The sequence below is a fragment of the Mercenaria mercenaria genome, chromosome 14, assembly GCF_021730395.1.
Source record: "Mercenaria mercenaria strain notata chromosome 14, MADL_Memer_1, whole genome shotgun sequence".
Lineage (NCBI taxonomy): Eukaryota > Metazoa > Mollusca > Bivalvia > Venerida > Veneridae > Mercenaria > Mercenaria mercenaria.
Window position 1 is genome coordinate 9,785,150 of NC_069374.1, and position 25,098 is coordinate 9,810,247.

The following is a 25,098-nucleotide window of genomic DNA, read 5'->3' on the forward strand; positions in this document are numbered from 1 at the left end:
AACTGCAATTTGTCACTGTAAAATAAATGGTAATCATTGACTGACCTGTGCATTTTATGGCCCGAAGTTAAACTTTTGTTGTCTGGTATACTTTAAGTTCTCGATGTCATTCTTATTTCGCATTATTTTTGATAAACAAAGATGTTTCAAAGATGTTAATCAGTTTTACTTTACATGTATAACCATTATCATAGTTAACAATTTAATTGTCGGACCGTATATAAGTGAAGAAAAAGTTAAGTCTTGGCCCCCAGTCTTACAATATATAAAGCGTTCCCAGGTTTTAATGATGAGAACGCCCAATCTGCACGCAATCCCACGGGCATTACTTTGGGGTTTCAGAGATGCTGCACATTGTATAACCACGCAACAACGCAATTAAACCATGTATAAACAGGCTGAATTAAGCCAAGTATGCTGCTGTTTCGGCTTGGTTACGTTCTTTGCTACGAAAGGATCTTCTTGCAGATTTATGCACCTGTCAATATTTTGCCCGTCCGGGGGGGGGGGGGGGGGCTGATCCAGGGAAATTTGACATTTCAAAAATTTTGTTGTCTAAATCCCCACCCTAGGGACAACCTTTTTTGTCTAAATCCCACCCTAGAGCCTTGTTAGTACATTAAAATGTTTGTCAAATTCCCGCCTGTCGGGAATGGTCTTCTGTCTAAAGTCCCGTGTATGCCCGCCGCTCCCCCGGGCGGGCAAAATATTGACAGGTGCATTATCAATAGTCTTGGTCGAATGACACTGACCACTTTTCTCAAATGACATGTAAGCATTTTCTAGGGTGCAACTGGAATACATACAAACCGAAATGGTTTATTTACTTTTCTCAGAAATCCAGATGTTATATATAGACAGAATAACTTTTCTGAGTCTTTTCTGCTAACTCAATGATATCATACGGCGCGTCAGAATCGTCTGATTCGCAGCACGAGCTTTTTGAACAGTTACATCGTCTCCTTGACTCTGTTTCCTTGTTAGAAAACACTTTTGGTGTTATTGTTGAAACCACAAGGGAAGATCTTGATTTCACTTTCTCTTTTAGTTTCTTGTTACAGAAAAAATCAATAAGCGCAACGCTCAAACCTTCCCTGAATCTACTTCCGGTTACACAGTACATGAAAAAGTTGGCACATTTATTTGAATATAGCATATAAAATGTCATGTTAAATACGAGATTTTCGGCTGCAGCTTTCTCAGCGTCAGTGTAAATAGTCGAATCATATTTCAGTCGGATTGCAAGTAAAGCCAAATGAAGAGAAAATGGAAATGTCAGAACTATCACCAAAACTGACTCTCCGATTAACATTGGCACCAAATGGCGCCACGTTTGACCTCCTTTGAATTTGTCGCCTGCTGACCGACGCACATAGAATAAAATAATGCAATTACTGACCATAATAGCTATACCACAAATTAAAACGTATCCTAGATTTATCCAAGGCCAAATGTCATCATAGAAAACTTGATATTCATCTGACCTTCTTTCCGGAAACACGTCACACAGTCGGTCAGTTCTTTCTGCGGGAACAATGTCTGATGAAATAAGAAAATGGCATTCTTTCAGAATGACAAATACTATCGTTCCAATCATAATTTTCCATGCTCGTTTTACAGAACAAACTCTTACTGCCCCGAATGGCGAACCAATCACAAACGCCCTTTCTGCTGTCATTATAGCTATAATTAAAATTCCAAGGTCGTTATTTCCACTTCCGTAAAAGTTGAAAAATTTGCACATAAGATCTGAGGAGTCAGTCCTGACATATACTTCCGGAAAATTTACGTACAACCAATGTGCAGACAGTGAAATTAAAAGTGCTAACACATCATTAAATGCTCCTGCTTTCAGATAAACGGATGTTGATACATTCCGGAAGTACTTTGTGCGCATGGTTAAAATGGTCATCATATTGCACGTGACACCGATAGTGATAAGAATCGGAGGAACCAGTAGATTGATGAAGCCACTTGCAACCTTTTTCGTGTCATCAGTGACTGTCGTAGGGATTCCGGCGATTTCATCTAATGTATGGTATGGGAATTCAGTGTTGTTTGTCATTGCCATGCCTATTAACTTCAACCATACTGACGGGATAAGGTAGTACTAATTTCACCTATAAAATAAAATTACATTAAAATTTGGACTGAAAAAAAAGGACAAAAATCGTATTAAAAGATAAATAATTAAACGCTCTTAGAACTTGAAAATATATATCAAATAAATTGTTCTTTTTTTTTTTCATTCATTTAAGATTTGCACTATGGAAATCCAATTGTGTTCTGTTTCATACTTTTTGACTTAAATATACATTCAACCGTTTTTATTCTATTTAAAGTACACCAAATTATTTTTTTCAAACAGTGTATAGTTTTGTCTGGTTTGCGCAGAAGTGGATACACTGAAAACACTGCCTGCTAGCTAGTGTCTTGAAATCTTCTTTACAGTTTTTCTAATGCATCAGTGCATTTGTATAAAATGTCACCGAATATTTGCAAGCACAATTTATACAGTCTGAAATGTGTTATGAGTACATTTGTATTTACATCTGCATTACCCACCCTGGTTAAAAATTTTCACATTATAATTAAGTCAAATGCACGAATCAACATTATTTGAATGAATAAACTTAAAATACACAATATTTAATGAAATTGAATTGAAAGATATACACAAATATATACTCGTTTCACTTTGTATCCATATTTTTAAGCTGTTTTACCAAAATCCCTGACAGGCATGTGCTGAAAAATGGTAAAAGTCATGCATTAATTTTATGAAGGGTATACTTACATTAACGGATGTGGACGGAGTTGCCCATGGCGCTTGTCGGAAGTTCGGGAAACCAACTTTTTCTGCGGAAGTTGTCTTAAAGACTGCCAGACGCTAAAAAATCTGAAACAAATATCCATTCCTTCGGCTTCTCTAAAAATTACTTTGCCATCCATTCGAAAAAATTATCCCCGAAATGAGCGATATCCCCGTTTTACCAGACTTACAAGATCCTACCCTGGACTATTTCTAATGATTGAGTAATCAAAGCATAAACATCAACGATCGATGGGAGGGGACATTATTAAGTCACATTAAAGGTAATTGCTACCCGCGTAAGGCAGGCTTGCCTATTTAAAATGCGAACAAATTTGAATAAACTCTCTATATAGTTTACATATCCGACGGCTATTTTGTAAACACCTGTGTCTTTATTTTAAATTGTGCGATATAAATGTGAAATAAATTTATTTGGAACATCGAAAGCACCATGCAAATACATAGTAAACTCGGTTTGGCTGAGTTAATGAAATGTGCGTCACCCGTGGGCGTAAGCGGGTTTCTATTTTGCAGTAGCATTTTATGGACTCTATGATCACAAAAGACCAGAAAATGTAAAAACACTGAGTCCATGTACGGGGAGTCTTTCTAAGTCACTATTACAATTATTCGAAAATAGGTGCATTGCGGAAAACTTTTGCAAGTAAGTACGCGGACAAGTTTGAACCGTAATATTTCATTATATTTGAATCATAAATCAAGGGTAAAATTTTACTGATTGAAATGATAAGAAGATCAGTTGAATGTAAACCGCCACTGTCAAAACTTTATTTTTGCACAAAAACTTAGGAAACATTTTTGGACCTTTTTTTTTTAAAGTGACAACAGTTAAGGATAACTTCAGTTGAAGACTTTAATTGAATGGCACTCCATCCTATTTTTCTTCATACTTTAAAGGACTTTGACAGGAATCAGCCAATCGAGCCGAGCTTAGAGTTGTTCCTGTTACCAAACAAAAAGACTTGGTAAAAAGCCGAGAAAAGAAGAATGTGAAAAATGAAATGGTTGATGAGTTTAATAAAGTGGAAGAGAATAAAGATGTATCCCGACGCCCGACTGACAAATAACCCCGATGAAAACATTTCTTCTTTGATTTCTACTGATAGGAGGCCAAATCTTTCATATCAACTTGATAGTTTTGTAAAGGAACGAAAATGGCGCATATTTACAATTTCTGGTCTTAAAACGACCGTTATTTGTTTAGAAAATCCCTATTTCAGTCTGAAAGATTTGTCAAAATCCAAAGTTACACACAGATGTCTTTGTTTATTAACAATCTACAAAAAATCTTAATCATTTGTTTAACAGATGTGTCTTTCCGGAGCATCTGTGTGAAAATTCTGGGTTCTTCTTTATTTCCGACAAAATATTTTTTTTTTCCGTTGAACAGGTATGGGTGAAAAATATTCCACAATGCGACAAGCGATAATGTCCTAAATCACTACCATCGATACGTTTACATAAATATGTATGCATAATTACTGGTCTTAATGGTTGGTCCATAAAAGCCAACACATCTGTTCAGGTTACAACACACTAAATAGCAGTTATTCTTTATTCTGTATAACATTGACACATTTCTAATGGCCGCAGCACACATCGGGACCCACTTTAAATGTCTGTAGCTTACATTTTCTTAAAGAATATCGTTATTGCTGAAGAGAAATCAAAAGAAAGTGGGAGTCATGTTTGATGCAAAAAAAAAAAAAAAAATTCAGTCAAATACAAAAACTGCAAAATCAGCTAAAAAATGAGACCCCAAATTATAGTGGTGGTGTATGATCTACGTCTCCATGAAAAATTCTGTCATGTTGTTATTTCATCATCAAAATGCTACCTACATGTCAAGCAGAGATCTGTCATGTGATTTTAGCACAAAAAAAAAATGCAAAGAAAATAAGGAAAACAGCTCTACAGAGCAAAAACTGAGGACTATTTGTATCCGCCATTATGCCCTTTTTTCCACGCCATTTTTCTATTTAATGTCTGTATGCATACAATGACAGTATAACCGGCCATATTGTTTCACTCGTACCTGTTTACATAGTGGTTTAACGATTAATAATTTGTTTCAGAATAAAAGGTAGAACTATCATTGTGGTTATATGAGCGATCCACAGAATATAAACACACTTCTTTATTAATAGTTCATGTGTGGAATAATGACATTCTGGTCTCTTGTTAGGAGAAACACTCGCAAAAATATATATAAAAATGTTATCTACACGGCATGAAACATATAACATAATTCATGTTACATAAATGGTATTAAAAGAATGTGTAAAATTAAATTGTTCGTTTCATGCTGTCCCGTTCTAATTTATTCTTAATTATTTCATCCCCAATTTCATCACAATTCTTCTTTTCTCAGGATTTTTTCTCTGTCTGCTTTTCGCTTTGTAGTTTTATTCAAATCTGGCTTGCGATGTAGCACAGGTCCCCGTTTCCGTTTAGGCGCCGGTGTCGTTCTATCGTACTTTGTGTTTTTCCTTCTGAGATCTTCCATTAGGTGGGGAGCGCTAGCCGCACACCGGAAACCAACGTTATGTGCAGAATACGTTGGTTCCTGGCCCATTCTGTAATAACAGTTTTATTTAATACTATAGAACTGAAAGAAAGTTGTGTCTGTTTGCAAATTGTTACAGTAAGACACTGTTCCCAAATGTCAAGTAAGATTTTAGAATCCCGCACAAAGATAAATGGTTGTCACTTCGAACGACTGTCAAGTTTCACCATCAATATAAAATCATTGTAAGCTGTATGTTATCTATATAAGTCGGGATGTCCACACGTATCTCTTACAAGGGTCTGTAGTATTAGTATGAAAAGCGATACCTCGAGTTACTGGTACTATCGCGCTCATATAGTTTATTTCTACAGTTCGTTTCTTAAGCTCCTATTCTGTTTGATTTTTGTGTTGTTTTGGGTTTAACACCGTTTTTCAACAGTATTTCAGTTTGAATTTGTATTGATTGGACTATAGTTATTTTTACAAAAATTATACATGTAACTAGTATATGATATACTAGAATAAAAACAAACATTTTCTCAGTTTTACCTATTGGCAGTCCGAACAACGTAGTTATATGAGCCGTCTCTTGTGTCCATGTATGACCCGCCTTTAAGGACATATTTTAGATCCTGTAGTTTTCTGTCCACAACTCTCTCGTAATACCGCGTGCTTGTCCATTCCCACACGTTGCCTAGCATGTCGAACATACCTAAAATAATCACACTATATGATTAATTTAAGATACATGCAATTTGTTGTATCATTCTGTTTAGTTTAAACATATTTTATTGTTCACCCAATATTTACAAGAATATAAACAATTTTACAAACACAAATAAATAAGCAAATGGGTCGGGCTACAAGTTCTCCGTCAGATAACGGCCCTCCCCATTAGATATAATACGAAACAAATTGGCGGAGAAAATCGAAGCTTTTGTTATTCTGTGCAAGATACACGCAAGTGAAAGAAAACAGTTAGTGTTGTTAGTCTGTGCTTTATACATATGTGGAGTATTTAATCATACATGCATGTATATGTGAGTTAATGCACTCCTGAAGGTTCTTCTGCGTTAGATTCAAATATGAGTTAATTAACTTACATTGGTTAGACTGCTTTAGATACGTACATGACGTAATGAACTTACTTTGGTTAGTCTGCGTTAGATATGTACATAACGTAATGAACTTACTTGAACTTACTTTGGTTAGTCTGCTTTAGATACGTACATGACGTAATGAACTTACTTTGGTTAGCCTGCGTTAGATACGTACATGACGTAATGAACTTACTTTGGTTAGCCTGCTTTAGATACGTACATGACGTAATGAACTTACTTTGGTTAGTCTGCTTTAGATACGTACATGACGTAATGAACTTACTTTGGTTACCCTGCTTTAGATACGTACATGACGTAATGAACTTACTTTGGTTACCCTGCTTTAGATACGTACATGACGTAATGAACTTACTTTGGTTAGCCTGCTTTAGATACGTACATGACGTAATGAACTTACTTTGGTTAGCTTGCGTTAGATACGTACATGACGTAATGAACTTACTTTGGTTAGCCTGCTTTAGATACGTACATGACGTAATGAACTTACTTTGGTTAGCCTGCGTTAGATACGTACATGACGTAATGAACTTACTTTGGTTAGCCTGCGTTAGATACGTACATGACGTAATGAACTTACTTTGGTTAGCCTGCGTTAGATACGTACATGACGTAATGAACTTACTTTGGTTAGCCTGCTTTAGATACGTAAATGACGTAATGAACTTACTTTGGTTAGTCTGCTTTAGATACGTACATGACGTAATGAACTTACTGTTGTCGTTTTAGATACGTACATGATATGATTACTTGGTAGTAGCTGTACGATGACGTAATGAACTTACTTTGGTTAGCGTGCTTTAGATACGTACATGACGTAATGAACTTACTTTGGTTAGCCTGCTTTAGATACGTACATGACGTAATGAACTTTCTTTGGTTAGCCTGCTTTAGATACGTAAATGACGTAATGAACTTACTTTGGTTAGCCTGCTTTAGATACGTACATGACGTAATGAACTTACTTTGGTTAGTCTGCTTTAGATACGTACATGACGTATAAACTTACAATGGTTAGTCTGCGTTAGATATGTACATAACGTAATGAACTTACTTGAACTTACTTTGGTTAGTCTGCTTTAGATACGTACATGACGTAATGAACTTACTTTTGTTAGTCTGCTTTAGATATACGTAAATGACGTAATGAACTTACTTTGGTTAGCCTGCTTTAGATACGTACATGACGTAATGAACTTACTTTGGTTAGTCTGCTTTAGATACGTACATGACGTAATGAACTTACTTTGGTTAGTCTGCTTTAGATACGTACATGACGTAATGAACTTACTTTGGTTAGTCTGCTTTAGATACGTACATGACGTAATGAACTTACATTGGTTAGTCTGCGTTACATATGTACATAACGTAATGAACTTACTTGAACTTATTTTGGATAGTCAGCTTTAGATACGTAAATGACGTAATGAACTTACTTTGGTTAGTCTGCTTTAGATACGTACATGACGTAATGAACTTACTTTGGTTAGTCTGCTTTAGATACGAACATGACGTAATGAACTTACTTTGGTTAGTCTGCTTTAGATACGTACATGACGTAATGAACTTACTTTGGTTAGTCTGCTTTAGATACGTACATGACGTAATGAACTTACTTTGGTTAGTCTGCTTTAGATACGTAAATGACGTAATGAACTTACTTTGGTTAGTCTGCTTTAGATACGTACATGACGTAATGAACTTACTTTGGTTAGCCTGCTTTAGATACGTAAATGACGTAATGAACTTACTTTGGTTAGTCTGCTTTAGATACGTACATGACGTAATGAACTTACTTTGGTTAGCCTGCTTTAGATACGTACATGACGTAATGAACTTACACTGGTTAGTCTGCGTTAGATATGTACATAACGTAATGAACTTACTTGAACTTACTTTGGTTAGTCTGCTTTAGATACGTACATGACGTAATGAACATACTTTGGTTAGTCTGCTTTAGATACGTAAATGACGTAATGAACTTACTTTGGTTACCCTGCTTTAGATACGTACATGACGTAATGAACTTACTTTGGTTAGTCTGCTTTAGATACGTACATGACGTAATGAACTTACTTTGGTTAGTCTGCTTTAGATACGTACATGACGTAATGAACTTACATTGGTTAGTCTGCTTTAGATACGTACATGACGTAATGAACTTACATTGGTTAGTCTGCGTTAGATAGGTACATAACGTAATGAAATTACTTGAACTTACTTTGGTTAGTCTGCTTTAGATACGTACATGACGTAATGAACTTACTTTGGTTAGTCTGCTTAAGATACGTACATGACGTAATGAACTTACTTTGGTTAGTCTGCTTTAGATACGTACATGACGTAATGAACTTACATTGGTTAGTCTGCGTTAGATACGTACATGACGTAATGAACTTACTTTGGTTAGTCTGCTTTAGATACGTAAATGACGTAATGAACTTACTTTGGTTAGTCTGCTTTAGATACGTAAATGACGTAATGAACTTACTTTGGTTAGTCTGCTTTAGATACGTACATGGCGTTATGAACTTACATTGGTTAGTCTGCTTTAGATACGTACATGACGTAATGATCTTACTTTGGTTAGTCTGCTTTAGATACGTACATGACGTAATGAACTTACTTTGGTTAGTCTGCTTTAGATACGTACATGACGTAATGAACTTACTTTGGTTAGTCTGCGTTAGATACGTTCATGACGTAATGAACTTACTTTGGTTAGCCTGCTTTAGATACGTACATGACGTAATGAACTTACTTTGGTTAGTCTGCTTTAGATACGTACATGACGTAATGAACTTACTTTGGTTAGCCTGCTTTAGATACTTACTTTGGATATTCTGTTGAGTTACCTTATTTCAGGTGCAGCGTGAGTTTCTTTACTATGATATGTTTGAATATGATATGCGGTTGGTACATCTGTGATTTAACTTATTTTGGCTATGATAGATGAATATGAGAGTTAACTTGCTTTTTGAGTTAACTTACTTTGGTTATTTTGTGCTAGATACATTGCAAGTTAACTCACTTGAGTATTTCCATGAGTATCTCGTGCGAGATACATGGTGAGTTAACTTAGTTATGTTGTGCTAGGTACATTGTGAGTTAACTTAGTTATGTTGTGCTAGGTACATTGTGAGTTAAGTTAGTTATGTTGTGCTAGGTACATTGTGAGTTAACTTAGTTATGTTGTGCTAGGTACATTGTGAGTTAAGTTAGTTATGTTGTGCTAGGTACATTGTGAGTTAAGTTAGTTATGTTGTGCTAGGTACATTGTGAGTTAACTTAGTTATGTTGTGCTAGGTTGTGCGTAGGTGGTACATTGTGAGTTAATTAGTTATGTTGTGCTAGGTACATTGTGAGTTTAAGTTAGTTTGATATGTTTGTGTGCTAGGTACATGGTGAGTTAACTTAGTTATGTTGTGCTAGGTACATTGTGAGTTAACTTAGTTATGTTGTGCTAGGTACATGGTGAGTTAACTTAGTTATGTTGTGCTAGGTACATTGTGAGTTAAGTTAGTTATGTTGTGCTAGGTACATTGTGAGTTAACTTAGTTATGTTGTGCTAGGTACATTGTGAGTTAACTTAGTTATGTTGTGCTAGGTACATTGTGAGTTAAGTTACTTTCGTTATCCTATGCTACCTACCGTACATTGCAAGTTAACTCATTTCGGTATTTTGTGCTAGACAAATTTTTAATTAACTTACTTTGGTTGACTTGTACTATATATATATATTGTGACTTAACTTACTCGGGTTATCCTGTGTTAGTTACATTTTCAAGTTAACTCACGTACCTTACTTCGGTGATGCTGTGCTATATACAGTGTAAGTTAACTTACTTTAGTTGTCTTGTACAAGATAAGTTGTACGTTCACTCACTTGGGTACGGAAACGTTTTGAGTTTATTTACTTTCGTTATCCTATGCACTAAGTACATTGTTAGCATATAATTCGATCATTTCATGCTAGGTATACATTGTGAGTTAACTCACTTTTATATTTATTGATTGATACATTGTGAGTTAATTTACTTTGGATGTGTTGTGCTAGGTGTATTTTTAAGTTTGTACTTACTTTGGTTATTTTGTGCGGGAAAAGCATCAACTGGAGATAAAGACTTCCAGCCATCATGACCTTTATCCTCGTCCGGAAATTTACCCTGAAATAAATATGAGCCGTACCATGAGAAAACCAACATAGTGGCTTTGCGACCAGCATGGTGCCAGACCAGCCTGCAAATCCGCGCAGTCTGGTCAGCATCCATGCTGTTCGCTAACAGTATCTGTAATTCCTATAGGCTTTGAAAGCGAACAGCATTGATCCTGACCAGACTGCGCGGATGCGCAGGCTGGTCTGGATCCATGCTGGTCGCAAAGCCACTATGTTGGTTTTCTCATGGCACGGCTCAATTATGCATTTTATTAATATAATTATGCTGCAACCATTCAGCAAATAAGAATAATTGAAAACGTTAATCACTGTTAAGTTTTTAAACAAAAGACCCATGATTGCCATACAGAAGATCGCCAGACCTTGATCCTGATGTCATGACACGCTGTTTAATAAATGCGAAAATTTGTTTAGTGAAAAAAAAACCACTTTCATCCCGGAATATGATAAATATTACTCTGATAAGAAAGAGACAGTCAAACGGTGGCATTTGCTCTTACTAACTTCTGAGAATGATTTTGACCAAGTTTGGGGATCATCTATCAAGCGGTTTAAGGTGTTTTTGAAGCTCAAACGATCCCTAATAGTGTAGACTATCAGATAATCACAAGACGTTTTGAGAAAAATCGTCTATATAAGAATGCTACAGACCAGGTTTGGTGAGGATCCATCAAGCAGTTCTGAAGAAGTCGTTTTAATGTTTTTTCTTCTACTAATTTTAGCTATGGCGACCCAAAAATGGATCAGGCTAAAGGTCAGAGACCACCAATTTAAAAAAGTACAGGGACTTACTGGGAATGAGGTAAGTGTATACCTGAGAATAAGGTAACGTCTGTGCGTTCTGATTGGTCATTCATGTAAACAAACACAGGAAGTGATTTTTTTTCAAAATTGATATTTTTCACTGCATTTACAGAATTTTATTATACATTTTGACAAAATTTGCTACATTTTATGTGTATTGAAAAAAAGTTTTATCAAACGAATTTCTCCCGCCATGTCAATGATGTAAACAGGGGATCATCTCATTCACACAAAAATTACTTAAATAAAGTATCACTATTCATATGTTTTTCGTCCGATATTATGGTAGAACTCAGATAGTTCTTGAAAAACTTGTAAATAGATATACATGTTTCGATGTATGGAAGGCCGTACACGCCATAATGTTACAACGTAAGTCTATGGGAAAACAATTGGTGGTCTCAAACCTAAACTATGTGAACAAACCTGGGAGAAGTCTATGAAAGGATCTCCAGGCGAAAGTTTGAGAAGACCCGTTATGCTGTTCGTGATAACAAGCCTTTAAAAGAATTTTCTGTTTTTAGCTCTAGCGTCAGTTGTCAAACAGAACCGTTTGAATAAACCTGAGAGGAGTCTATGCAAGGTTTCTTCAACAAAAGTTTGGTGAAGATCCAAAAGTTTGGTAAGTCGTTTAACTATCTTGCGGCCCCTAAAAGGCGTCAAGCGGAAAGAAACTCGAGAGGTCTATGCCAGGAGAGGTCTATGCCGGGAGAGGTCTATGCCAGGAGAGGTCTATGCCGGGAGAGGTCTATGCCGGGAGAGGTCTATGCCGGGAGAGGTCTATGCCGAGAGAGGTCTATGCCAGGAGAGGTCTATGCCAGGAGAGGTCTATGTCAGGAGAGGTCTATGCCAGGAGAAGTATATGCCAGGAGAGGTCTATGCCAGGAGAGGTCAATGCCAGGAGAGGTCTATGCCAGGAGAGGTCTATGCCAGAAGAGGTCTATGCTACAGATGCTACGTGAAAGTGTTAACACAGGGTGATAGACGTCGGATACCGGACCATCTACCTACTTGTATACTAATAGCTGACTCTGAAAACAGTTAAACTGAGCTAGTAAAACATGGTCAATTTGCCAAAAAATATTGCATTGACTTACATGCCAAACATTCATCCTAAGCTTCTTGTATCTGTCACCCCACGGGTACTGCACCCCTGTGTGATAAAATATTATTAGGGAACAATGGCATATATATAGCCACGAACTATTTTCCTCCAACTTATTTTTCTGTATTTGGGACCAAACTTCCTTACAGCATGTACTATGATCCATTGATTCATAGTCTTGATTAATAATGCTTTTTCGTTTTACCTTTTACAGCAGTTTAATTAACGATGTTAGTATACTATGAATGAACATCCGACAAGGGCAGTATAACGATATCTTTCTTAGAGATATAACAACTGATCAAAGTATTACATATTTTTACATATTACATATATTGACATTTTTATTAGTAGAAATTGCTCACTAATAGTTTCGGTTTTAGGTCTATATACACCCGTAAAATATTAATAAAATTTGGAGTTAGCCCCTTTAAAAATTACACCGGTTGCCATTGTTACCTCTCAGTTGACCTCTGGCACACATCCACATTCACATATTGGATCATTGAAGATGTCTTAGAGTTATAGACCTTTTTATATTAACTAACTAGAGAAAATGTTTTATTAATTTGGATTTTTTAAATAAATTTGGAGATACGCCCCTTTAAAAATTACACCGGTTGCCATTGTTACCTCTCAGTTGACCTCTGGCAGCAAATTCCCACTCCTCCTCTGTCGGCAGACGTTTCCCCATCCACATACAATATGCCTTAGCGTCCCTGTAACTCACATGAACTAAAGGGTAGTCGAGGCGATCCCGAACATGTGTCCCTGGGCCCTCTGGCTGCTCACAAGAATATATATGTACAGTAATAACGGATACAAATGTATAAGACATGCTTGTAAATGATGGAGAATTACAGTCCGAACATAATTTGAAAATTGAAATTCGACATAAAAACACAAATTTGACCGTATCGACTGGTATACAAGTAAAACTGTCTTACCAGATATGTTATCAAACCCCTCAAATATAAATTATTTTGATAAATTGTTTCGTTTTTAATCATTCTACATGTATTGGTAGTTTCTATCGCCCTCTTGATCAGTATGAAGTCTGGCTTGATCTTATTAAACATATATCGTTGACTAAACAGTGAGCGGACCCACTCGGTAATTTCCGTGTGATTACGTAATCTCGTACGCTTGTTTTCGGCATCATTCGGACATATCAACCGGAGAATGCCGAAACTGAGTACGGAGAAACACGAAACCGAACGAAAAATACCGGGGTATATCGGCAATCATAGCCGGAGTAGTATTGACTAGAGGCTACAACTCAGTGAGTATTGCTGAACGTAAGCGTGAAAAAATCATAGAGATAATGAAAATAAAAAAAGAACAAGGACCGGAACTTAGTCTTGTTACTGTTAGGGCTTTATCAGCCTCTCGACAGACTATATGTACCTTCAAAGCTATATCATTTGTATTCAAAGTTTTGATTTTTTCAAAACGGACTTACCCTATCCCAACAGACTTACCCTATCCCACTGTGCTCCCTTTACTGCAAGCCACCACGGGTCAGCTGATTCCGCGCTCCACCTCTTTTTTACATGGTCACTAACATGGTTTGCAAGTACCCAGCTATAACCTTTCTTCTCAGCAGACGTTATGAAGTATTTCTTATGCATTTTAAATTTCCTGTTTCCAGATTAATAAAACACAGATTTACTATTTCACTGATTTGCAACTTAAAAGTAATGAAATAAAAAACAAAATAAAAGACTTTACAAGTTTTTTTTATATTTTTGTCGAGTTTTAGCAATGATTCAGATTGACCAACCTATGTCACGTTTCGGTATCGTGCACATAGGGAAAAAAACTCAGTTCAGGTTTTTGCATTTATTTTTGTATCACTTGACGAATTTTAATTAGATGATAAGAAGCGTCGAAGAAAAGCAAAACTAGTGCTTTCCTCAACACAAAGTGTCTGCTACACATTCTCAATACTTTTTTTAAACACTTCGCCCATATCCCAGTGTGCGTGTTACCGAAGTGTTTGAGAAAAGTATTTAAAATCTCTGGCAGACGTTGTGTGCCAAGGAAGGCATCCGTTTTTCTTTCTTCGTGGCGCGAGATATCAGCATAGTTCTCAATGCAAATTTAATTACGCATAAATATTCACTATAAAATAAAGTATTACCAAAATTGTGCCACTGTAACAGGGTATACATCCATGTAGAACGGTCTCACTTCCGTGCCCCTCACAGGATACTCCCCAGTGTAAGATTTGGGATCATTTATTCCTGTTTAATAATATATACATGTATAATTTTTCAGTGAATAAAGAGAACATACAAATATATCTAGTGGTTTTCATATATAGGGCTTTATATATATACAGTGTATAACAACAGATTTTTTGTCTCAAATAAGAAATTTGCATTTAAAACTTTGTTTTCGATCTGAACTGGATAGGCAAATAAGTTTCATTTGTTTTACTCGTAGCAGTCCAGTAAAATCATGCGTCAATAAAAACGCAAGATTGAACGTTGTATTATGCAACTGAATCTTTTCAATTCGTACATTTTATTACTAGATATCAGGCAAACGTACTCGAGTCAGAAATTACAGCAGGAGTCGATTAGCTGTAATTGCCAGTTTTCTTGTTTATTTATTTTTATCCAACATAACTAAAAAATAAGAAAAATTAACGTTCTTAAAAGTACGTCATTTAGTTCTTACCTACAGTGAATTTGCCTCCTAACTGCTGTTTCATTACATCTTTAAAATCATAATGCCCTTTCAGCACTGAAAAAAAATAACATCAACACTAGTTATCTTCGTATTCTTCGACCTACGATTCCTTTGACAGAAACAGCTCCTTGTTTAACCGCTTATTTTGCATATTTTATTTTAGATGAAAAGGTTTTACTTTTAGTCCACTTTTACGAAAGTTTTTATTCGAAACACTCTTGGGTAAAGTAGTGTTTTGAGCGACCTGCGAAGTTACATTTAAACCGTTTGTACATCATCGTACATACAATTATAGTATTTGTACAAAGCAAGTATATTAAAGTAGAATACTCACATTCGTCTACTTGAAAACTTCTGAAGCAGTTGGATAATCTCAATATCAAAATATAGATAAAAATGCTAAAAATCCACATCACACGTCTGGCTGCCATTTTGATTCAACAGGAAATCAATTGCGCATGCTCCGTTTGAGCGGAAGCAACATCTGTGAATAAAACTAATATGGCGGCCAATTATTATTCAATGAAATCCGACACTACGATAATCTTTTAGACGTGGACTCGAATTATTAGACGTGTAACAGCTGATGCAACGAAGAAATTATTGAATAGATGATACTGGATCCTGTAATAAATATATTGATGAAAACATGCTATATTAGTTTTCAGGATATTACGCACAGAAAGTTTATTCCTTAATACTTCAACTTTTATGACATGGTCGGACCGGCTGGAGTAGCACTGAGTGAAGACTGTATAGTTCTTGTCAAAGGTGCAATGGTAGTAATTCACAGGTCCACTCGAATGTACATGTGATCAATATCAGTACATAGTTGTAAAAGCCCTTTTCTTTCTTCATGATATAAGCTTTATTGATGTTTGATAGTTAAGAGAAATATCTTTGGATTATTTTAAGTAATTATTTTATTTTACTGAGTTAAATATACAGAGTAAAAAGAAAAAGAAAACAGGTATTTCCTGATTTAAACCGTTTTTATGTTTGTTTGTGATTTCATTTGTACTAGCCAACGGTAAACCATGGTAGTCACGGTAACAACTAGACCACTGCGCCCGCTACCTACGCAATATTAGCGGTTTTATCAAGTGATCATGGATTCCATATTTTTGGGCTAGATTTTCTGATAAAAAATTGTTAAAGGTAGTCTTTTTACATTGAAAATTATATCTAAAACATTTACTATTTAAGTGGTAGGATAATGCAAGATCAGGGACCGGATGTGTTCTTTGCATACTGCATAGCTTAGGTTTTCCGGAAATAAGGTTAAATCCTGATTTTTAAGGTAGTTTCCATACCCTGTTTTTGCACCTGTAACATCATTTAAGATAGATATGACAGGCTTTCTGAAGTACTCGACCCAACACACTGTCACAGGAATGACAGATATTCGGGTGACATTTAGAGTACTTGTTTTTATTTGTTGAAAAAGAATAATAGATATGAAAAACTATGGTCGTATAATGATTGGTTTAATGAAAAGTTGGAATATTCTACATATCGAACGCGCTGTTTTTCATGAATGGGGGATTTGTTTTAAAGGAGTATATTTCCGACTGATAGTTGGCAAAATGTTTTATGACTGACTTATTACAATAACTGAAAACGATGGAATGATTAAAATTTTGACATTTCTTCTAATACAGTAGATCGTGTCCATAAGTGTTTCCGCCCCGCCCCACCACCGCCTCCCACACACCACCACCACCTTCAAATATAAAAAGAAAATGGTGGAGAAAGTACTGGTATTTCTATAAGGTGAAAACAAAACAGAAACACCAATACTAGAATACTAATATTTGAGTGTTGTAACGGTGTAAAGATTTCCAAGAAACACTGTGGGATGATCAATGACAATGCATGCTGTCTTGGCGTTGTTTAAACACTGATTACTTTGGGGAAAATATGCAGTTTTGTTTAGCCTAAATTTCAAAATTAAAAAAAAAAAACAACAACATTAATTTCTCCCAAAGACGTCAAATCGTCTGCCACTGGCAAAAACACTTGTAGGTGCGGATATTGTGGTGGCCGACAGGTATCGGTCTGTAACGTACAAACTGACGTCAGTAAAGAAAGATGTAAGCTTTCCGAATTTTGTAAATTGCAGCAATGAAGCATCTTTTACCGTACCTAAGCATCTCATTTGTTTCATGGTGTGCAGTGTACAGTAACTCGAGAGAATTACAGCGACCTTAAATTATACTTTTATGCTATTATTTCAATAATACTATTCGTTAAATCTGGTGTAATACGATGGATGCACTTGAGGTACTTGAGGTATAACCATTGTCGCATGTGCCCTCCCCCCACACACACCGCACCACCCCCACGCACACTCACATCAAGTTTGCGATTCATTAACGAAAAATTATATACACGTTCTGAAGTCCCTTACGTTATACGGTAAATGGGCTGCATGGCAGTGCACACAGGTAAACCTAGCAGCAAGGTCAATTGGTTCATGGCAGTACACACAAGTAAAGCTGGTAGTGAGGTCACTGAGCTTCATAGTGTGCACACAGGTAAAGCTGGTAGTGAGGTCACTGAGCTTCATAGTGTGCACACAGGTAAAGCTGGTAGTCAGGTCACTGAGCTTCATAGTGTGCTCACAGGTAAAGCTGGTAGTCAGGTCACTGAGCTTCATAGTGTGCTCACAGGTAAAGCTGGTAGTCAGGTCACTGAGCTTCATAGTGTGCACACAGGTAAAGCTGGTAGTCAGGTCACTGAGCTTCATAGTGTGCACACAGGTAAAGCTGGTAACGAGGTCACTGAGCTTCATAGTGTGCACACAGGTAAAGCATGTAGTCAGGTCACTGAGCTTCATAGTGTGCACACAGGTAAAGCTGGTAGTGAGGTCACTGAGCTTCAAAGTGTGCACACAGGTAAAGCTGGTAGTCAGGTCACTGAGCTTCATAGTGTGCACACAGGTAAAGCTGGTAACAAGGTCACTGAGCTCCATCAAGGGCGGATCCAAGGGGAGGGGGAGGGGGTGGGTGTTCTGGGTGAAAAAATATAAAATACAATGTATGCATTTTTTTCTCGCTCGCTGCCCTCGCATAGGTATTTATCTTTTCTTCTGGGTGAAAAATATAAAAAAATATGCATTTTTTTCTCGCTTGCTACGCTCGTATAGTTAACTTGTCTTTTGTTCTAGGTAAAACAAAATATAAAATATGCATTTTTCTCGCTCGCTCCGCTCGCAAATAGAAATACAACAAAGTTTGCATGAACTCCTATAACGCTCTTTACCATTTCTATCAATGATTAATAGTCCTTGGTAACTCCTCCCCATAAAAATCTTCTGAAATGCAATCGGGCTAAAAATTCCATTCTAAGTTACTTACACAAGAATAAGTCTGACAAGTCATAAAACACGGATTATAATTAGCATGTAATTTGGGCTGTTTTTGTCACAAAACCTGTCCTTTCTCAATACCATATAAAGTACCTCAGAACGCACAGAATGCACCAGATGGATCCATTGCGTTCAAAATTTTCTGCACCCCCACCCCCTCCCCCCAGTTGCACCCCCGCCCAACACCAAATCCTAGATCCGCAGTGGGTAAAGCTGGTAGCAAGGTCAATTACCTTCATGGCAGTGCATGGGTACAGGTAAAGCAGCAAAAGCTGCAAGTGAGGTCACTGAGCTTAATTATTTATTGGACGTACTTTACGAAATGTGGTCAGTAACATAGATGTTTCACTGTTTGAACTTTCAGGAAAATCAATTTCATTATTTTGAAACTATGACATATAACGAACTGTGCACATACTGAAGAATCTTATCCCAAATATTCACACCAAAAAAAAAAAGCTACGTGGTAATTATGTAAACAATATTTTAAGACCGCATTATTAGTTTTTCATGTATTTTTTTATTTGTGATTGATAACTCATTTCGGACTACTACCCTTATACATATTATATATATTACATCAACTGCACTCATTCAACATAAAGAGCAATATGTCATTCAGGTGTCGTATGCTTTCACAAAAGACGGATTAGCGGCTATTGTTAAGATGTTCGCTCTTTCAACACACCTAATCTGTGTAGATATAATCACCTTATATGGAAAAGTTCTGTATTCACATACTATTATCTGCTACAAGAATTACAGTATGATCCGTGTGTCTACGCTTTTAGAAATGAACATTACCCCATCCATCCCTTGTTTCGTATATACTATTTCTGCTGTTAGATACGGCTAAGTAGATGTGTTCCTCCGCACGAATTTCAGTTTTATTTCAGTTTTCATGACTTACCAATATAATTTTAATCAAAATCACATTACGCTAGCCAGCTCTACCTGGAACAACTTCCAGGTATTAGACCTTCCTGGCTTTGTACTTAGCAGATGCTCTACATATCATTATGTATAGTCCGTTCAACCTCGTGTGTTTCTTCATCATATCTTGTCTGTTACTTCATCATATTTCGTCTGTTTCTTCATCATATCTCTCGTCTGGCTTTTTTTCAATACTTATCATGATGTGTTCTGTCATTGAAGCTTATCATATCCCGCTTGTTCTTTATCATTATATCCCGTATGTCTCACCGTATCCAGTGTGTTTTTATCATTATACCTCATCTGTCTAACTATTCTATTCCGTCTTTTACATTTTACCCCGTGTGTTCCTTCATTGTAACAAGACTATTCCTGTATTATACCCATTCTGTTATATCATTGTGTATATAATTGTTTCAGACTGGTTATAATGAGGTTAGAGGCGCGGTACTATTTAGTTCTCTGCATGTTACTGACAACTACTCTACATGAATAAAACGTAGAGAACGACTCATTTCAGTATCAAATCGTCACAGAGAACATACGCCTCGACTGGGAATCGACCCAGCACAAGTATACGGATCACGAATTCGTGAGTTTTATTATGTTCTCTTTCAGTGACGATTTAATAAAAGACATTATGTCTGAAATTATTCGTCTTCCACGCCTGTTTCTTCATTATAACCAGTCTATTCAGCAACTTATTAAGAGGAGTGGTCACGTGATTAAGATGTCGGCCGCTCAATCTCGAAGTCGGGGATTCGAGCCTCACTGGCGGTCGCGACCATGCCTTCTCATATGACATCAGCAGGAAAATTCAAATAAGCACCAAGCTTCGATCACAATCGAGCTGAAATAAATTGGTATAAACTAAAGTAACAATTCATGTCCCGTTCGCCTGTCCATCTATTCATTTCGCCCATGTTCATATGAGAGAAACCGTTTAGACCCTAGATCAAAAACAGGTCAGTAAACGAGTGCAGCACGTAGAATATCAGAATTCAAAATCGTTCTTTTTCTTAGTACTGGTAGAGAATGTTTGTTCCATTTTCCTATAAAAATGAAGAAGAGGTTCTAAATTACAAATGAAAGTGAAGGACTAACCCGAGGAAGTCTGTTTGTTAATGCACGGAACTCTGTATCTGTCATCTACGGTGTACTGCCCAGTTATAACTGGGAGACGCTTGTCTGGGACAGAATGTTAATTTATGAGCAAGCTCATTAGGTGCAAAGTTAAAAAGAACTACAATTAATAAGAATAAAAACATAGATAGATAAGAAGGTGTTAGTTGCCAGCCTCTCAGTGAATAGAATCAAACTGGGGCTGATTTTTGCCAAGAGTGCCATATCGGAGGAACAGTATTCAAGCTGTGGGCGGACATATAGGTGTAAGGGGTTTCGGACAGTTAAATCTAGCACTCTTTCAAAACTACAAAAACCTAAGTATTGGTTTAGAAAAACGAACAGTGTCGTACACAACATGACATATCGCTAAACAACACCGCATGTGCGGTTGAATTGTTATGATTGTGTAGCAGGTAATAGCCAGTGAATGTGTAAATCCAAAATCAGCCAGAAGAGCGAATCACGTGACATTTGTGTTGCGGGTGAACTCGTGTTCACTCACAAACTCCAACACATTCAGTTTGTTGTAGGCAGTCGTTGGAGGACAAAGAAGGACGAAGGACGAACACAATTAAAGGAAGGATGGTAAAATAAATTTTAAAAAAGAATTGTTTAATTAAGTTTAGCTTTTTAGACTGTTTTCCAGATTATCTTTAGAGCAGTTTTGCAACAGTGTTGTTTTCTGATCAGCCGGTCAAGGTGTGTTTGGCTTGAATCAGTTTCTCGTAAGTTTCATGGTTATTTGCTAGTCCTGAACCAGGCAATAACCCATAAAAGTCAATGCCCAATGCCTGCATTGTTGGTTTCCTATTAATATTCATTGATATTATTTGGTGAGAATATTTTGATTGGGGAACATCTGTTTAGATAAGAACCAGTAAAAATCTATTTTCTAAAGATTCCAGGTCTTGATTAGGGAAAAATTGTTATGTCACAAGTTTCCTCTTGCTATTTTGTGTTCATTGGGAAATTCAGTGTTCATGTTGAATATGAACAGGCATCATCTAAGTTTTGGTTAAAGACGGCTTGTTGCTTCTTTGAAAGTAACCTCTAAAATCCAGTGTTTTTTTATTAAAGCCCCTTAGTTTGCTGGTAACTGAGTTTTATGTCTGAACCAGTATGCCTTCGCCCCTAAAAGCTCTTCCGTTGATTGGGAGCAGCACCCTGTAATATTCTCTAAAATTGCCTTTTCTGTAAACAATGTCTTTAGTTTGAAACTGTTTTCTGCTGGTCACATCCATTTATACCGAACTTCATTTATATGCAATTATTGCCAAATAATTTCAAGTCAATTGTTTTTTATTCAAGTCCTGTTGCATTAAGGTCAAAATGGCTGTTAGGTATGCATCTTTCAATTGTTTTGATGAGATCAATATACAAAGCATTTTCTTTATTTGGCATAAACATTTGTCACAGTGAAACAGTCTTGGGAGTAAGATGCAGGTTTCCATCTCAAAGGTCAAGGGTATATTTACTAATAGGTCAAAGGTCATGTTAAATCTTGTCTGGGCTGTAACATTTTTTACCAGGTTATTTGATACCTGGATCTTTCTATTTATCTATATGAAACCAGTTTTGGATATGAAGAAAGTATACGAAAAAATAAGCTTGACTGTAAATATTCAGTACAGTTCAGAGTTGTGGTTCTTGCACATTTAGTGTAATTGAGTTCTGTTTAGTACATTGTATTTAAAAAGTTAAAAAAAAAAAATGTCAAAAGTACAAAAAGGGAACCAAAATTATTTGTATCCTTAAATTGAGGTATAGTTCAAGGCCTCATTTCATCTCATTGCCTGGACCGTCATTCCATTTATCACATACAAAAAGGGGAGATTTGGGGGTTTTGCTGGTTTTATTATACATAACTAGATCTATCTTAATTTGTAAGTAATACTGTGTTTAGGCTATATGCATTTTGGAGATTGTCAAAAATGTCAATCTCTAAAAGGTTAATTGGGAAAACTAGTGTCTGGTCTGAATAAGTAATCTCTCAATAGTCAACTTGGTTTAAGATAAAAATTAACCAATATCTTCTAAAAGGTTAATTTGGAAAACAAATGCCAGGTATGAACAGGTCTCCTGTTCTTAAATAGTCAACATGATTTACAATATATTTGAACTGGTATCCTCAAAAAGGTTAATTGGGAAAACCATGTCAGGTCTGAACCAGTACCCCCTCAAATATCAACTTTGTTTACAATATATTTGAATTGGTATCCTCAAAAAGGTTAATTGGGAAAACCATGTCTGGTCTGAACCAGTATCCTCTCAATCATAGTCAACTTAGTTTTCAGTAGATGTGAACCAGCTAGCATCCTCTAAAAGGTTAATTGGGAAAACGAATGTCAGGTCTGAACCAGTATCCTCTCAATAGTAAACTTGGTTTACAATATATTTGAACTTGAATCCTCTAAACAGTTAATTAGGAAAACCAGTGCAGGTCTGAACCAGTATCCTCTTAATAGGTAACATGGTTTACAATATATTTGAGCTTGAATCCTTTAAAAGGTTAATTAGGAAAACCAGTGTTGGGTCTGAACCTGTATCCTCTAAAAGGTTAATTGGGAAAACCATGTCAGGTCTGAGCCTGTATCCCTTCCGTAGTCAACATGGTTTATAATATATTTGAACCAGTATCCTCTAAAAGGTTAATAGGAAAACCATGTCAGGTCTGAACCCTTATCCCCTCCATAGTCAACATCGTTTATAATATATTTGAACCAGTATCCTCTAAAAGGTTAATAGGAAAACCATGTCAAGTCAGAACCCTTATCCCCTCCATAGTCAACATCGTTCATGATATATTTGAACCAGTATCCTGTAAAAGATCAATACTGAATGTAGCCAGCAAAATAATAATCGTTACATGATTTATTACACAGATCTTCCCGCAGAATTTATTATTAAATCATGATACGGGATAAATGCTGGCACGAAGACTTTTAGTTGGTTCAAGCTATCGCCTGCTTTGGACTTCTTTGACACCTTAATCCTGTACTCGGTATGTATCTTATGATATTTCGCTCAAGCTGAACACATTAATTTCAGTTACTCACATTTGCATTCCACACATACTAAAGGCAGTCAATAACAAAGAAATAAAAGCAGTCAGTAACAGAGAAATCAACATAAGAAAACCATGTCAGGTCTGAACCTGTATCCCCTCCATAGTCAACATGGTTTATAATATATTTGAACCAGTATCCTCTAAAAGGTTAATTAGGAAAACCATGTCAGGTCTGAACCCTTATCCCTTCCATAGTCAACATCGTTTATGATATATTTGAACCGGTATCCTGTAAAAGATTAAAAGGAAAACCATGTCAGGTCTGAGCCCGTATCCCCTCCATAGTCAACATGGTTTATAATATATTTGAACCGGTATCCTCTAAAAGGTTAATAGGAAAACCAGTGCCAGGTCTGAGCCTGTATCCCCTCCATAGTCAACATGGTTTATAATATATTTGAACCAGTATCCTCTAAAAGGTTAATAGGAAAACCATGTCAGGTCTGAACCCTTATCCCCTCCATAGTCAACATCGTTTATGATATATTTGAACCGGTATCCTGTAAAAGATTAATAGGAAAACCATGTCAGGTTTGAGCCTGTATCCCCTCCATAGTCAACATGGTTTATAATATATTTTAACCGGTATCCTCTAAAAGGTTAATAGGAAAACCAGTGCCAGGTCTGAGCCCGTATCTCCTCCATAGTCAACATGGTTTATAATGTATTTGAACCGGTATCCTCTAAAAGGTTAATAGGAAAACCAGTGCCAGGTCTGAGCCCATATCCCTTCCATGGTCAACATGGTTGATAATATATTTGAACCGGTATCCTCTAAAAGGTTAATAGGAAAACCAGTGCCAGGTCTGAGCCCGTATCTCCTCCATAGTCAACATGGTTTATAATATATTTTAACCGGTATCCTCTAAAAGGTTAATAGGAAAACCATGTCAGGTCTGAACCCATATCCCCTCCATAGTCAACATGGTTTATAAATATATTTGAACCGGTATCCTCTAAAAGGTTAATAGGAAAACCAATGCCAGGTCTGAGCCCATATCCCTTCCATAGTCAACATAGTTTATAATATATTTGAACCAGTATCCTCTAAAAGGTTAATAGGAAAACCATGTCAGGTCTGAACCCTTATCCCCTCCATAGTCAACATCGTTTATGATATATTTGAACCGGTATCCTCTAAAAGGTTAATAGGGAAACCATGTCAGGTCTGAACCCTTATCCCCTCCATAGTCAACATCGTTTATGATATATTTGAACCGTTATCCTCTAAAAGGTTAATAGGAAAACCGTGTCAGGTCTGAACCCTTATCCCCTCCATAGTCAACATCATTTATGATTATATTTGAACAGGTATCCTCTAAAAGGTTATTAGGAAAACCATGTCGGGCCTGAACCT

At 36.5% G+C, this 25,098-nt stretch overlaps 2 protein-coding genes and 1 long non-coding RNA gene across 4 annotated transcripts in view; 1 reads left to right on the top strand and 2 right to left on the bottom strand.

Annotated features, from left to right (window-relative positions):
• Positions 1-744: 744 nt before the first annotated feature.
• On the bottom strand, positions 745-4,221 carry LOC123527979 (uncharacterized). Its single transcript, XM_045307721.2, has 2 exons — positions 2,798-4,221; positions 745-2,120 (listed from the first exon to the last, which is right to left on the bottom strand). The coding sequence occupies exon 2, from the start codon at positions 2,069-2,071 to the stop codon at positions 848-850; it is 1,224 nt and encodes a 407-aa protein (XP_045163656.2). The 5' UTR covers positions 2,072-2,120; positions 2,798-4,221; the 3' UTR covers positions 745-847.
• A 156-nt stretch (positions 4,222-4,377) lies between these two features.
• LOC123526350 (inactive C-alpha-formylglycine-generating enzyme 2-like) lies at positions 4,378-15,734 on the bottom strand. The gene is made up of 9 exons (XM_045305474.2): positions 15,581-15,734; positions 15,235-15,300; positions 14,693-14,795; positions 14,031-14,190; positions 13,183-13,333; positions 12,542-12,597; positions 10,545-10,629; positions 5,895-6,057; positions 4,378-5,412 (listed from the first exon to the last, which is right to left on the bottom strand). Exons 1-9 carry the CDS (start codon positions 15,675-15,677, stop codon positions 5,187-5,189), a joined length of 1,107 nt encoding a protein of 368 aa, XP_045161409.2. The 5' UTR covers positions 15,678-15,734; the 3' UTR covers positions 4,378-5,186.
• A 5,375-nt stretch (positions 15,735-21,109) lies between these two features.
• The window catches only part of LOC123526351 (uncharacterized), a 43,933-nt gene continuing 39,944 nt past the window's right edge, over positions 21,110-25,098 (top strand). For both annotated transcript variants that reach the window (XR_008366970.1, XR_008366969.1), the window contains exon 1: positions 21,110-21,259. This is a non-coding gene — a long non-coding RNA (uncharacterized LOC123526351). The remainder of the gene's footprint in view (positions 21,260-25,098) is intronic.